Below are 16,825 nucleotides of genomic sequence, written 5' to 3' on the forward strand. Positions count from 1 at the left end.
GGCTACAAACACCAAATGCCCCTCATCATCCGTGGGTGGTAGCTCATCTGTCACTGTCTCATGCTGCCCCAATGCCTTCTTCATGCATGATACATGAAAGACGTTATGAATCTTGCTGCCTTGGGGCAGCTCCAACTCATACGCAACCTGTCCAATCCTGCGTATCACCATGTATGGCCCATAAAAATGAGGCTTGAACTTTTCAGCCCCCTTCTGCTTTAGTGACGATTGTCGGTATGGCTGTAATCATAGGTAGACCAAGTCCCCTATCTCAAACTATCTCTCCACCCAACCCCTGTCAGCATACAACTTTTGCTGGTTCTGCGCTGTAGCCATATTATCCTTGAGAGCTCGGAGAATATCCTGACTCTCTTGGATCCGAATCTTGGCTCTCGAAGCCTTGCTAACACCAAACATCACGTCACCAAAAGATAAAGGATGATATCCATATAAAGCATAGAATGGTGACATACCAATGGACATGTGATGTGTAGTGTTGTAGCAGTACTCCCCCAGATGCAGCCACTTCAACAATGCTCGCTGCTGCCCATTGACATAGTTACACAAGTAGCCCTCCAGCGACTTGTTAACTATCTCTGTTTGCCCGTCCGTCTGTGGGTGATAACTGGTACTCGGTGTCAACTCCGTCCCCACCAACCGGAAAAGCTCCTGCCAAAATCCACCCTTGAAACGGCTGTCCTTGTCACTGGTGATGGTTTTGGGAAGACCATGTAACCTGAAGATCTCTCTGAAGAACAGCTCGGCCACCTGTGCTGCTGTGTAATGTGCGGATATGGCGAAAAAGTGTGAGTACTTTGTCAGTCAATCAACGACGACAAAGATGCAATCCTTGTCCTTTACCATGGGCAACCCTATGATGAAGTCCATCAAAATACACTCCCATTTCCCCTCCGGAATGGGAAGAGGCTGCAATAATCCTGCAGGATGGTTCATCTCCCCCTTGTTCCTCTGGCAAACATCGCACTCCCGAGCATGCTGGAGTACGTCCTCCTTGAGGCCCTTCCATGAGAACCTCTCTCTAATGGCCCTATAGGTTTTGGTAAACCCTTGATGGCTGGCCAATAGTGAATCATGTGATGCCTAAAGTATCTTCTTCTTGAGCTAAAACCCCTCAGTCAAGAAGATCCGGTCCCTGTAGTAGATGATCTTATCAACCACCCTGTACCTGTCATCCGCCACCTGCCCATCCAGAACCTCACATGCAAATCTGTCCTTGGAGTACTCAACTAAGAGTTGAGCCCTCCAGTTTGCGTCCAAGCTCATAAGAGACAACGTGGCTAGTCTATGTGAAAGGGCATCTGCTACCACATTGTTCTTACCCTTGACATACTCAATGTCAAAGTCATATGCTTGGATCTTACTGATTCACTTCTGCTGCCTCTCCTGTAGCTGCTTCTGCTCCAAAAAGAACCTGTGGCTGTTGTGATCAGTGCTCACCTTGAACCTGTTACCCACTAGATATTGTCGGAGCTTGGCCAATGCATGCATGATTGCCAGCATCTCCTGTCGTATATACTATAGATAATACAACCTCTCGTGCGGAAGGAGCTTCCGGCTCTCAAAGGCTATAGGATGAACTCCCTGCATCAATACTGCACCGATCCCCTCTCTCGACGCATCACACTTCAAAACAAATGGCTGCGAAAAATCTGGCAATGCAAGCACCAGGCAGCTGCTCATAACCTCCTTGAGCCTATGAAAGGCTCGCTATGCTGTATCCGACCAACTGAATGCACCCTTCCTCGTCAAATCCGTTAGGGGTGTAGCAAGCTGTGAGAAACTCTTGGCGAACTTCCGGTAGTAGGTGCAAATGCCAATGAATCCTCGAATTTCTGTCATGTTCTTCGGCTCCGGCCAATCTTTGATGGCCCTGATCTTCTCCTCGTGGACCCTCACTCCATCCACCCCTATGATGTGTCCCAAGTATAACATCTCCGTCAACCCAAACTCACACTTGGAGAGCTTGGCATAGAACTGCTGCTCCTCCAAGACGCACAATACTGTCTCAATATGCTGGAGATTCTCTTCCCAAGTCTTGCTGTAAATGAGGATATTATCAAAGAACACCAACACAAACTTCCTTAAATGACTGCGGAAGATGTGATTCATGCAAGACTAGAATGTAGCGGGGGCATTGGTTAGCCCGAAGGGCATCACCAAAAACTCAAAGTGCCCATAGTGACACCTGAAGGCGGTCTTGGGAATGTCCTGTTCCCTCACGCGAATCTGATGGTACCCTCATGCGAATCCTGGGTATGGGGTACCTGTTCTTCAGTGTTTTCTTGTTCAGGGCCCTATAGTCAATGCACATCCTCAATGTACCATCCTTCTTCTTCACCAACACCACGGAAGAAGCAAAAGGACTCGTGCTTGGCTGAATGTGCCCAAGAGCCAACAACTCCTAATGGCCCGCTCAATCTCATCCGATAGGCCTTGGGATGCCTATAAGGGGTAGTAATCATTGCCTGTATGCCCTGCTCAAGCTTGATGGTGTGTTCAAACCCTAGTTTGGTGGCTGTCCGGCGAATCTCCATACTATGGCATACTAGTCAAGGATGGACTGTATCTCAGGTGCACTGTTTGCCCTGTGGTCCTTGCCTCTGATGCACGCAACTCCACTGCCCACTCTATGTCTCCCTTCCGGAAGACTGCCTCCATCTGATGAGCCAAAACAGTCTGAGGCGGGTATGTGTGCTGTCCCTGTATCTTCTCATGCCTCCCTGTCTTCTCATCATCCCACTCCATCTGTAGGGCCTTCCAATCTGTCGTGACCTTCCCTAGAGTGATAAGCCACTGAACACCCAGTACTATGTTGGTGTTCGAATATTGACCACGAAGAAGTGGTCAGTCAGTGTGTAGGTGCCCATCGTCACTGATAACTCTGGAACATAACGAGCACACACCATGGTCTGATCTCCTGGGACCAGAATTGAAAATCCATCGAAGTTCTCTGTCGATATACCTCTCCGCTCAACCATCTGTGCATCGATGAAGTTGTGGGTGGCCCCACTGTCAACCAAAACTGATACTCGCTGGCCACGTACTGTCCCTCGTACGCGCAGTGTCAAATACTTGGGAACTCCTCACAATGCTGCAAGGGCCCCTCTGGTAGGTGCAAAAGCTGCACCACCTGCTGCTGGTGGTGGAGGTGGCAAAGGACCCTGCACGGCATGACTATCTCCTGCCTCCACATCATCCTCCTCATCTTCTTCCCCGCTGCTCTTGGAGAAGACCTCAATAAAGTGTGCCTTGCCAACAACACACCTGTGTCCTGGTGCCCATGGCTCCTGACAGGTAAAACACAACAACTTCTTCTTTAGCTCCCTCCTGGTGTCATTATCAATATGTGCTCGTCCTGGATTCCCCTTTGGAGGTGGAATCCTCACATCCTTCCCCTTAGGCTGGAAAGCCTGTCTCTGGGGGTAAGGTGTCTGGGTCCTAGGTAGGGCATCTTGTAAGTCCCGGGTCCTGCTAATAGCATCCCGGAGTGTGGCTAGTCTAGTGGATCTGACTAGACCCTGAAGTGGCTTTGCTAACCCCTCCACAAACATGTAGATCCTCCGTGCCATGGATAGATCTGGCACCATCACTGAAACCCTCAAGAAGTCTGCGATGTAGGTCTCAGGGCTCCCGATCTATTTGAGCCTCGTCAGCTCAACAAAATGTTGTTCCGGATCCCTCCGGTCAAACCTCTCCATCAATCTCCTGGTGAACTCGGTATACGTCGTCACTGCGGAATGTTCGAGTGTAACCATCCCATGGAACCACCAATTCTGGGCCTCACCATCCAAATGTAATGTCGCCACCTTGATGGCCTCTGCCTCCGACATATGGTTAAGCTGGAAATAGATGTCCAGCTTCTCCACCCAAGACCTTGCCGAACTGTTTGGTGAACCGTCAAACATAGGCAAGTGAAATCTACTAGCTGTGCGATGGGTGTCTCCATCGTGATAATGCTGGTGTCCTTTATGATGATTGCGGGGTCTACTATCCCGCTAGAGTTGGACAAAGTCTCTGAATGAGAGAGTGTCCCTGAACTCCTGCCCATAGGCTTGGTACTCTGCAAAATAGTCACCCATGTGACCAGGCTCTGCCTCCTGCTGGGTTCCAACCCCCTTGTCTACTCCTAGGAAAGTGGACATGGTAGAGCATGTAGGGGCATGTGAGGCCATCTGTTGAGTAGTGTCACGCTGAGTGGCACCCTCTGGAAAATGGTGGGATGTACCCGATCCCTCACCAACCTAGAAAACCCGTGGGTTCTCATGCTGTCTAGCCTCCACTGCCGTGAATCTCTGCCCCATCACCTCGAGGCATGTGAGGCCATCTATTGAGTAGTGTCACGCTGAGTGGCACCCTCTGGAAAATGGTGGGATGTACCCGATCCCTCACCAACCTAGAAAACCCGTGGGTTCTCATGCTGTCTAGCCTCCACTGTCGTGAATCTCTGCCCCATCACCTCGATTTGCCTTGATAGGTCCTGCAATGATTTGAGGAGCATGTCCGCAAATCTCTTCCCGTCCTCATCTGCCATCGGATCCTCCTACTCTGTGTCCACCACAGGCTCCTTCTGTTTTGCGTCCACCACAGGCTCCTCTTGTTCTGTGTTCATCACATGAACACAGTCTCCCTCCCTGTAGGTGTTCTCCAACCTACATCCAGTGTCTCTGTATCTCCTACCTCTGTAGCAGATGTAGGGCTTTTCCCCCGGTGTCATAGATTGCTAGCTCCACAGGCTGAGCCAGATCTAAGCTTTGATACCACTGTAATATCCCTTTTCAGAGATATTCCCCAAACCCCAGTAAACTCCAACCAAATACGTACAAATGATATAATAACCGAGAAGCTCAAAGTGATGGAAATTACAATGGTGCAACATATAATAATATAAACATGAAATATAAGCATATACTCAAGAAATGTAGAGAGAAATGCTAAGCCATTTTATTATACTGAGTATTGGAATGAATACAGGAGGTGATCAGAAAGGTGGCACCTCGACTTGCACAAGGCAAGTGAAGAAATACACTCAGAATAGTAAAGGAATGGCCTCTCTCTGAATTGTGTCCAAGTTGCTGGAGAACTGCCGTGCTGCTGCTGGAAATCAAATGAGGATTTGGGGCTATTCCTCTCCTTAGAAAATGTTGAAACTCTGGAATTGAACTCTACTCAAGAAACCCAGAAAAACCCAGAAAGCTTTTCTGAAATGGCCGACCCTCGAAAATCGCCCCCTTGAGGACCACGCAATCCCTCAAGGCTCTGCATTGCCACTGAATAAAACCTACCAAAACTCAGCCTGAAACTCAGCCAAAATCCTCCAATATGCAAGGGCTGATCCCTTGCTGAATCTCCCAGCTCAAATCCTCCACAAACCCCCCAATCTGGAACTACCTCCAGAAGAACTGCATCCCTCTCTCTCAAGACTGCGTAGTCCTCCAATGCTCAGCTTCTCCTCAACGCCAAAGATCAATACTACTGCAAAAAAACTGCTGAAACTACCTTGCCCGAGCAGCCATTCTAAGTCCCCCGGGCTAAGGGTGAGATCTCCGAACGAAGACACTCAGTGCACTAAACAGTGCTGCAGACAGGTTAAAGAGTCAGCATGCTCCAAGTCGAAGTGACTAGCTCAAATGCTCATAATCGAATGACAAAATGAGGAGGCTCCTTCATCCTTTATAGCGTTGGCCTCCCTCATCCCCAAGGCTCACCTCCTCCAACGTAGCTCCTTCTCTTGCCACGTGTTCCTCTCCATTTGTGTAGTCCCTCCAAGTGTCTGCATGGGCCCCTTCTCTACGTGGTTCTTTGGCGCCCCTTGGTTCCCCTTTAAGTTACAGCGTTGCGCTACTAAGGAGAGACTTTATTCTAAAAGTGTGTTATGTCTCCTTTTTCCTCACCTTTTTATTTATAAATAACTATAGAAGGCAAAATTGAGAAAAATCGAATATTCTAATTAGCCATGGCTAATTAGGAATATTACAGGGTGATGCATGAAGGGTTTTGAGCTCAACACCTACTTTAAACATTAATTTTTTATTTTTGTACTTCTTTATTTCTTTATTTCATTTTTTATTTTATTTTATTTTATTTTATTCTGTGCTAGATCGATAGATCTAGCTGTTGAGAGCTTCAGATTATGAGATCTGGGAGCAGAGTTGGACTCACACTCCTTATATCTGATAGATTTGCCATTTATGTACATAGATTTGTAATTATTTTTGGTTTTTTGACTTGGGTTTTCTGGGTTTTAAGTTTTTTTTGGGTTATTGTATATATTGTTTGGGTGTTTCTTGTTGTCTTGCAGTTACAGATCTGAAGGAGAAAACTGTGTAGAGTCCAGATCTAGGCCCTGGAGGGTAATATCTTGATCTTTGGGGTTCATCAACATCATTTTGCGGGATATTCAAAAGATTTTGCAATCCAATTTTTTTTTTTTTCAATTTTAATCTAGAAAAATTGATAAGGGTTCCAAAAAATTTTCAGATCTGGAAATTTTGTGAGGGTATCAGGGTTAAATCTGGAACATTTGGATTCAACATTTTAATTAAAATTTTCAGAAAATTTTTAAGGGGTTTCTGGCCCACCAGTCTGCTGCCTGGGTTTTCAGTTTCTCTGCTGCCTGAGGTCGTTTTTTCTAGTAGAAAATTTCGATTTGTTCATGTTGTCTGCATCCTGGGGTTTTCTGGAAATTTCAGATCCTCCTCTCTGCTGCTAGATCTTTCATCCTACAACAAGCAAAATCAAACCCTCACTCGCAGCCACGCCTCTCCTGTCCGCATCATCTCCTCACACCTGCGTCTATTCTCCTACATGTTGTTTATGCTCTTCCGCATTTAATCCGCAGCTACAAGTTGCCTTTCGTTCCCTTCATAACTCCCTTTCTGCCAACCATTTTCTCCGTCACTCTCATTTTCTGTTTTCTTCCCGCAATCCTTTTTTTTGGGCCACGCTGTTGTCATTGCAGCTCCCTTGTCTAACCCTCGATCATCTCTACAGTTTATCCCTATCTGCTATTCTCCTTACATCCATCGAATCCTCACAGTCAGCATATCCATGTCCATCAATCCTTAGAACCTGCTACCTCACGCTGCCTGCCCTCCACACATTCTGCTCCAACTCTCTCCCGCGTGCTCTCACCATCTCTGCTCCTTTCCACTGCTCATTTCTTCTCCCGCTGGCCATTCCTCACTGTGTGCTCTCGATCCCTCGATCTCCCCTCCGTTCAAGCAGCTATATCTCTGTGTGTTCCTAGCCTTTGCCCTTCAATATACTTGCTGCTCAAACGCTGCCATCCTTCCATCTTCGCTGACCTACGTATTCTCCCTCGGCCTCCTCTTGTTGCTTCGATCCACCCTTACGTCTCCTCCTTTTGCCGTACAGACCTGCACCTGCAAAGCAACATGATTTTCATTTTTTTATTTCTTTAACTTTGTATATTCGGTGTTGGGTTAGCTTTAACATTTTTTTTAGGTTTATGGTTTTTGTTGTGTCGTATTTCATTTTGATTTGTTTTAAAAAATCCAAAACAAAAGGTTTGATTTCGGTCTTTTTTTCTTATTTTTCCCTTTTTTATTTGGATTTTATTCTATTACATTGTTTCTAATTTTATGATTTTGATTTTGCCTTCTCTTTTTTATTTTTTATTTGATTTTTGATTTTAGACATAAAAAATTCATTAAAAATCATAAAACATTGAAAATTTCTAAAAAATTAAAAAAATCTTCAAATCCTAAAAATTAAAACATTAAAAAATCCTAAAAGAATCTTAAAAACATTAAAACATTAAAAAATATAAAAAAATTTAAATTTTGTGACTTAGGAGTTAAAATAAATTAAAGGAATTGCGGTTTAACATTACTTTTTTTTAAAGTGGCCTGCAACCCCTTAAAAAATCGATTTATTAGCCCATTGATTTGTTTTACTTCTTTATATTTTGCCTAAGGAATAATTGAAGCGCTAATATAAAGTTCTTTGGTGTTATCTGGTGATTAAATGCATTTTCATGAATTTTCTACGGTCAAAGTGTGAGCAGTGTTTTAAAATTTATATTGGCTATAGGAAAAAGTTGATTAAATCTAGATCTGGGCTATTAAGTGAAAATCATTGTAAATCTAGAATCTCTTACATGTTAAAGTTTTGGGCATTTACATTAATTGTTCATGATCGTCGCTTTGCCACATCTATAAGTTTTCTCTGTATGATTTGTTATTACTTAGTCTATGGTTAATTCAACATAAAGACACTGGTCTGTAGTCATTTATATCTTGTAATTGTGTCTTATCTTAATCCATCTATCGTAATTGATCGAGGCTTGCTTTAAATTCATCAAGTTGTTTATTATTAAAATCTCCTAGAGCCTGTGTTCCACAGGCTTTCTCATCCATTTACCTTAGGGACTACCCCCCTTGACTTGCCTAGGAGAGAGTCTAAACAGAGTGAGTAAGGATCAAGAGTGACAACCCTTACTCTGAGTGTTGTCGCGGTGCCTAGACACTTTGTGTGACAACAGGTCCCATTAAAAAATATTAATTATTTTAATAAAATTGTTTCCAGGTGGAATTTCCCAAAACGTTTTTTGGGTTCTTTGGAATACATGTGCCCAAGCCTCCCTGCAAAATTTGAGGCCTAGAGCACATTTGATGCTACCCCAAATCAACAATAAATGGCGAAGGGAGCGGAGACATCTGACACAACATTGGCTACATTGGTGGCTGTCAGGAGTTGTCAGCGAAAGACAATTCTAGGAGAAAATTTCCTCCTATGGGGTCACCCTCTGGTGGTGGGTAAGAGGACCTAGCACACTACTCACTGAGATGCCGCTCTTAATCTTGTGTTGTTGCAGTGTGTCTTTTGTCCTCTCCTCAACTTTGCTTTTACAAAATTTACATTGACCTAAATTCCTAACCCTAATCCTAATCTCATAGTTATTAATGTCTGATATTAGATCTCACTTCACTTGAGATCAACGACTAAGACTAAAACTTACTCACTAAAGTAAATTACTTTACTTTTCCTAAGTTTCTGTTATCTCAATAAGGCAACACATTAATATGTGTTTTTTCCTAAGTTAGATTTAGATTAAATTACATCAGCAACTTGCTCACACTAGAGCAAGTGTTCTAAGGAGAATGTGGGGGACTTCTTGCACGCCTAGATACAAAGCCTGTGCAGAAGTACCTGCACAAGCTACAAAAAATCAACATTCATAAGAAATGTTCTAATTTATAATCTTTTTTTTGTTGTTTCGTTTTTGCTAGTTTGCCTACTAATTTCCCGTGTCTCTATGTGAATCCAAGTAGCTTGTGCAAATATAAAGGGTGATCTTATATAACTTGTAACTATAGAGACCTGCAAACATACCTGCAAACCTTAGTCTTTGAATATAATTTAAGAGAAGAAAGGGTTAATTCCTAGAGATGTTGGGGTACCCAACAATTTTGCAGAAGGGTGGTCTGTGAGAGACTGAGAGTCCTATAAACAATAAGTTCAATTTTACTGTATCTTTCTTTATAATGTGTGAAGCTGCACTTCTGGAGCAATTCTGTTTTCTTTTGTGGTTGAGCATCATTAGACACATGGGTTCAAGATTTATTTTTTTCCTGTATGCACCCTTCTAGTTTTTGAAGGTGTATTGTCTTTTCCTTGTAGTAGGGTATTAGTTTTTTTTTACCAACTTATTCAGTGCAACTGAAATTCTATCCAATAGCTAAATTGAATGTTTTTCTTTGCAGGTACCCAATCCATTGTTTGACCTTGCAGGCATCATGTGTGGTCAGTTGTCAGTTTCATTTTGGAGATTTTTCATTCCAACTATGATTGGAAAGGCTATCATCAAAACCCATATACAAGTATTATTGGATATTCCTTTCCTTTTCTCTTGACATTAGTGTTCCTATTATTGCATTGGCAGGGCATGGTATATGTGCACTTGATCTGGTTATACCCCTCCAAGACATTTTCTGATTCATCTTATTTTTTTGAATGAACAAACATAAAACTGTTTCCTTTTAAGATACAAAAAGTCCAGCATACAAGGTTGTTAGAAAAACACTCTATTATGCTAAGCTTAGACAGTTCTTTTCTACACTGGTTCAAGTTGGAGGGATTATCAACTGAATATATTTAGATTTAGACATAATTTGGTGCTAAGTAGCTAGGGAAGTGTAATCATTAGGGATACTAGATAAAGCCAACATTTCAAGTCAGGGGGATTACCAACTGAATTTATTTAGATTTACACTAGTTTGGTGCTCAGTAGCAAGGAAAGTGTAATCATTAGGGATACTAGATAGAGTCAACATTTCCATTTAATTCGATAGATGGATATGTGAAAGTAATGGTTTAATAAAATGATTGTTGTTTAGTAAAATATGAAGTTAGTCATTTAGCTTGAAGTTTGCTCAACTCATTTTTTATATTACAAGCTCGATATAATAAACTACCTACATCATCATCCACAATTCATAAGCAAGATTATATATGATAAGGTAATTTTATTAATGTGCAATAAATAATAACAAAATTAGGTCAATGGGACTAAAGGATACATCCAGTGATGTAAAAGTGAGAAGATTGTAGCATAAATAAGTGTCTAGCAAAATGAATCAATAATTCTAACCAAAAGAGACAACAGTGGTATAAGTGCAGTGATACAGAGGGAGGGCCAAAACTGGAAATATTGGTGTTGATTGAGAGAGATGGAGATGAGGTAAGGGTTATGGTCCTAGTGTCTAAGGGAAAGGGGTGGGGGATCATGGTACTGAATCATGTTCGGAGTCGGCAGATGCTGCGAGGGGATCTGATTGTACAACACTGGGGGGACATAGGAGCGAGGAAGTCCCGCTCTACTACTATCCATGGTCGAAGGAAAGGAACTTCAATTAGAACTTTGGCTACTTAACAGAATTTGGGAGTTAGTCTGATGGGTGGGAGACATCCTAATCTAGACCCATCCAATGCTAGTTTAGTTATCACTCTAATGATGTGTGGTTTGTTACCTATTTAGACAACTTCATATAGGTTTTGAAGATATTAGTCTACCACTAAAAGCGGGTTGGTTGGAGAGGGGGGGGTGTTAAATGGGGGTGATGGGTCAATAAGACACAAGATCTTACTGATCTTTGATTTGAAGTACTCATATGATGATCCATCGATGTCTTGTTGCTTTTATTTGATGGAGCAATAAGAAAATTTGAAGTGATTGCCTGGTGATCATATAGAAGGGTAGAGAATACAAGGCATTACATCTTGCAATGGTTGTAATAGACTTTTTATGCTTTCTCTTAGACAAGGAAAACCAATAATGTAGTCAATACACAAGTTTGGTTATAAATTCCTCTTATTTAGACTCCCACTATTCATTGGCAGCTATTAAAATCAGAACTAAAACATGAATACTTAAAAGTTAGAGCATAATCACATGGAAAACTCCCAATTCAAGACACAATGGATGTCATATTTACCTTGGAAACCCAAATGTGAAAACCAAATTTGAATGGATACTTAGTCTTATTGGAAATTATAAATAGGTTCGGTCTTCATAATGACCTTTTGTAAACATGACATTGTATATTTTGCATAAAGAAAGAAAAATAATTTTATTTTATTCAAAGAATGGGTTTCATGCTCAAGTCTAGGTCAAAAACATGTTCTTCGTGCTTATAGGTCAAAGAAAAATTTGTGTCATATATTATAGTCCCATTTGGACTCTTTGTCTCAAAAGAAAAATTAAATTTTTAGTCAAGAAAAGCCATTTATTCCTCCAAGACCAAGTTGGCCAAAGCAAGGAGAAGACAACCTAAAAGAGGGCTATTCGACCCTCAAGAAGGCTATGAATAGAAGTACCTCAACTCATTTGGAACTCACTCATCTCAAGTTCGATCTGCAATAGCGAAGAAGGAGAAAGAGCAAGGAGGACGAAGAAAAGAAGAAGTCGTCAAAGTATCTTGGGATAATCTCTCTCTCTGTGTCTACACATGTGAAGTCGGGTTTTTGTGTAGCTGTAGTTGCAGGAGACCAAAATTGCAGGGCCAAAATTTTGAAGTGTGGTTTCCGAGACAAAATTCTAGAGCAAAGCTGTAGAAGGTCGCAATTTTGAAGTTTCCTTGAAGAAGATCTTGCTGGAGGGATGACTTGGTGATTGGGAAGATTTGGGCTTTGGTCTTTGGGTCTTGGGAGTCTCATTGTAAGAAGATTCTTTAAGAAGAGAATCACTCTTTTGGGTTTTCCCCTTGGAGGGGTTTTGCCTTGGCTTGGAGCCTATATTTTGTGTACTTTGTCTCGTTGTGATCTTCATTGTTTTTGGTAATTGCGTGATGAACAAGAACTAAAAGAAGTAATAAAATACCAACTAATTTCACAAGTAATTATCAAGTTAAGGAAAATCGTTTATAATCTACAAGTCTCTTGATTTTCCAACATGTCATCAGAGCTAAGGTTCAAGGAGACTGAAGATCACATCCTAGTTGGCATTATGGCAAGGGTTTCACATCTTAGTTGGCACTATGGCAAGGGTTTCACATCCTAGTTGTCACTATGGAAAGGGTTATGAATAAGGGTTTTAAGTTTCTTGGGAATCTTGCTACATACATGATCCGAATTGGATCCTTAAACACTCTTAAAGTTCCCTGAACTCTGTAAAATTCATACCGAAGTTTCAAAGTATTATGGATGTCGAAGCTTATCAGAAATTACCTCTGAACAATGGAAATTTGTGGTTAGCACGGAACAACGAGGACCCTCGGTCAAAGCGCGCAGACTGTTGGCCCATGGTGACCACGCACTGGCACAAATTGACAAATGGGAGGTCAAATCCAAAAATAGAGGCAGTTTTGATGTCCTCCTCAGTGAAGGAAAGCCCCCAAGTGCTCGATCACGAGGAAAAGCGTAAAACCGTACAAAAATCGCCAATTCCGTCAGAAGGTGGGGCCTACACTAAAACCGGCAGGATATCGGAAGGGCTTCAAGTGGTAAGCGGGTTCGAACGAGTCCCGCCCGATGCCATACACTGGGTGACATGCGTCCAGCGGATGAGAGAGAAAACTGCTCACATCGTGCAGGTAAAGGTCATGCTACTTACCCGCGCAATATGGACGGAGACCATAGGATCTAGAGGCTCCAGATCAACGACGGAGAAATGATCCGATGGATGACCGATTCGACGGGGAAATAGGTTGAGTCATATAAGATTTGAGGTTCGGCATGACCGATGAGTTGGCAGGGGAATCAGTTTCGTGGGCAATCTTGGAGCAACGGAAATAACGACTGTTCAAAGAGAACTGACACTTAGTTTGTGAGAAAACAAGTGCCCACCTCTCTGTGAAGCGTTACACAGTGATGATGATGCAGAGCAGGGGAATTCAAGCGGACAGAGGCAGGAGATCCAGAGAGCCGGGAAGCGGAAACGAACAGTTAGGGAGAAAATTGGCTTTAAGCCACGAATAGACAGAGAGCAAAAGAAGCAGGAAAAGAGGCAAAGAAAGAGAAGCAGAAAATCGAAAGGCAAGAAAGAAGTGAATTGCAGAGAACAGAGAAGCCGAGCTCGCCTGCAGAGCAAAGGCAGCATCAAGCAGACAAAGAAAGAGAGAGTCTGAGAGTCTGTGAACTCCAGAGAAGCCTTGGAGGTTCAAGCAACTTTTTTGTGTATGCCTGTTAGGTATTGAGTACCAAATTGGACTCATACCACTGAGACTAGTTGAGGTCGAGATTCACTTAGGGGAGCCTGTGTACTCTAGAGACTTGGGAATCCAAGTACAATCCTACTGATCATCATCTGTGTGAGACTCAATTCAAATTGATTCCTTATTGTAAAAACTCTGCTTTAAGACACAATAGAAAGGAGCACTGAATATGCCCAGGGATATAGGTGAGGATTGTATGTAATTGTTGGTTAATGTGTTTTGCTTACTGTGTTGCTTACTACTGTTTCAGTGTCTGTGTATTGTCGCAATCTCTTATTGATCTGTTGCATAAAAAATAACACAAACACCACACTTGAGTCTGTAATTCATTTTTTCTCTAAGGTCATTTACAGGTGATTTCAGATCAAGTGGTATCAAAGCTCTACGTTGTTAAGGTTAGACAAGCTTGCGCTGGATTTTGTTGTTGAATGCTAACTCGATAAAAGCTTAAATTAGGAGAAGGAGAGTTGATCGAAACTAACCCAGAAATTGGAAGAGTCTATCCTCAGAAGAAAATGTCAGAAGAAAGTCCCTTGGGACCAGACCCCCAATTTATAGATAGTTTCTTGGCCATGAGGTCCATGGTAGAGGAAATGTATAGGGACTTTAGGAAACATAAGGCTCCAAACAAGATAAAGGAGAAGAAGAGTCTCTCCTCCATGACCACTCAAAAGGCAAAGGGAAAGAAGAAAACTTTCTCACACCTCCTAATAGCCCTGAACATAAAAAGAAGACATCTTTGATTAAATTAGATGTTAAATTTGATTTACCAATATATGATGGAGAGTTGAATGCAGAGAAGTTGGATAATTGGATTCAGACAGATTGATGTTTATTGTAGTGCAGAGTATCAACTCAGACAAGAGTAAGATTCTGCTGGCCAGCCTACGCCATAGAGGCACTGCCTTGGTATGGTGGGAAGGCAGGACACAAGCTAACATGAAGAAACATGGTAAGATTCTTTCTGTCTGGAGTGAATTTGTTTCTGCGATAAAAAAATAGTTCAATCCACTAGCTTACATGCATCAAGCCATGATGTGAGCAAACTCTTCGCCAATTGAAATGGTAAAGTGTACAAGGTTACACCCAAGAATTTAGGAAAAGAGCTTTGATTCTAGGAATTTCATTAGACTCACCTGAGACTCTATTGAAGTACATAGGTGGTCTACGCAGCTACATGAGGCACACTATCCTCATGTTTAATCTCACTAGTATAGATGAGGTTTCTGTTCAAGCTACACATCTAAATGCTAGAGGAAAGAATGGGAACCCAGAAGTTGGGGGATCATCCAAGCCCATTGCAAGCAAGAATAAGGAGAAAAGAAAACAAAAATGGAAAGAGAGGAAGGCCAATACTACACAGAAAAGCAAGTCTTCATGCACTCATTGTAAGAAGGATGGGCATGATGATGAGCACTGTTGGATCTTGCATCCGGAGCTGAGACCTAAGAAGTTCGAGGGCAAGAAGAAGAAGACTATTGCAGCTATTCAAAAAGATTTAGGGTTGGACTCAGGAGATGAAACAACCATTGCAGCCACAGGTATAAAAGGTAAAAATTGTGAAGCATCTACTAGTAATTCTGCACAATCCGCTAATAATGAAGAAAATGAGAGAAAAAGACATGAGCTTTTCCATATTTGAGTTATTTCCAAGCATCAAAAGATTGATACTTTGTTTGATACTGGCTCACAAGTAAATTTAATTTCCGAAGCAATTGTAAAGAAGTTGGGGTTACTGATTACACCTCACAAGAAACCATACCCATTAGGTTGGTTAAGTGATAAAGCACAACTACAAGTGACTAGACAATGTAAACTTAAGTTTTCTTTTGGGTCAGCATCTGTAGATGAGGTTGAGTTAGATATAGTTCCTTTGGATATATGTGGAATTGTTTTAGGAAGTTCCTACTTGTATGATAGAAAATCTATTTTCTATAGAGCTGAGAACAAGTATCTCCTCGTTAAAGATGGAATCGAATATATTGTAAGAGCTCATAAGCTCAAGAATAATTATGCTCTAATAAACTCAGGGCAGATGAAACGAATTGTAAATTCATGCAAACAATTTTTACTAATGGTTGTAAAGGAAAAGAAACCTGATAAAACCAATGTATTTGAGGGTTGTGATGCTAAACAACAAGCTGATTTAGAAAAAGTTGTTTAAGAATATGATATCTTGTTTTAAAAACCTAAAGGTCTGCCACCCAAAAAGGAAATAGTGCATGATATTAATTTGCAGCAAGATGCTCCATTGCCTAACATTGGAATGTACAGGTTGTCTGCTTTAGAGAATGCAAAAATCAAGAAGCAGGGGCAGGAGTTGCTCGAGAAGGGGTTCATCAGACCTAGCACATTACCATGTGGGTCTTCAATCGCTTTGGTGAAAAATAAAGATGGCTCGTGGAGAATGTGCATTGATTACCAAGCACTGAATAAGATAACAATAAAAAATCGTTATCCCCTTCCTCGCATAGATGATTTATTAGATCAGTTAAAGGAAGCTGTTTATTTTTCCAAGTTAGACTTGCATAGTAGATATTATCAGGTCAGAGTTGCAGAACAAGATGCATGGAAGACTGCTTTCAAAACAAAGTAGGGATTGTATGAGTGGCTGGTTATGCCTTTTGGCTTAACTAATGCTTCTACTACTTTCATGAGAATAATGAATGATGTACTCAGACTTTTTCTTGATGATTTTGTTATCGTATATCTGGATGACATTCTTATATTTAGCAAAACGTGGGAAGAACATTTAAAGCATGTTAAGCAGACACTAGATGTTTTGAAAAGAGAAAAACTTTATGTTAAATTCTCAAAATGCGAATTTAGCAAAACATCTTTGAATTATTTGGGACATATAGTGGGGGTGGTGAATTGAAAATAAATCCCTCTAAGGTGGCAGTCATTGTAAACTGGCCTAGACCCAAATCTGCTACAGAAGTTAGAAGCTTCTTAGGAGCACACAAATTGGAGAAAGTTCATTTCTAACTTTTCCTTAATTGCAGCTCCCTTACATGCTTTAACAGGATTGAACAGGGTGTTTCAGTGGGGAGGCAAGCAGCAGAAAGCCTTCAACACCTTGAAAGAAAAGATTAGTATAGCACCAGTACTAGAACTGCCCATCTTCAAAG

General features: G+C 41.7%; 1 protein-coding gene across 1 annotated transcript in view; it reads left to right on the forward strand.

The window, feature by feature from the left end:
* The window catches only part of LOC149199527 (vacuole membrane protein KMS1-like), a 300,187-nt gene that overhangs the window by 183,453 nt on the left and 99,909 nt on the right, over window positions 1-16,825 (forward strand). The window contains exon 7 of the mRNA XM_089402477.1: window positions 9,747-9,863. Coding sequence (XP_089258603.1) covers window positions 9,747-9,863 — 117 coding nt within the window. The remainder of the gene's footprint in view (window positions 1-9,746; window positions 9,864-16,825) is intronic.

The sequence above is a fragment of the Pinus tabuliformis genome, chromosome 2_1 (assembly GCF_031772625.1).
Source record: "Pinus tabuliformis cultivar Carrire ecotype Pingquan chromosome 2_1, CPIR1, whole genome shotgun sequence".
Classification (NCBI taxonomy): Eukaryota; Viridiplantae; Streptophyta; class Pinopsida; order Pinales; family Pinaceae; genus Pinus; species Pinus tabuliformis.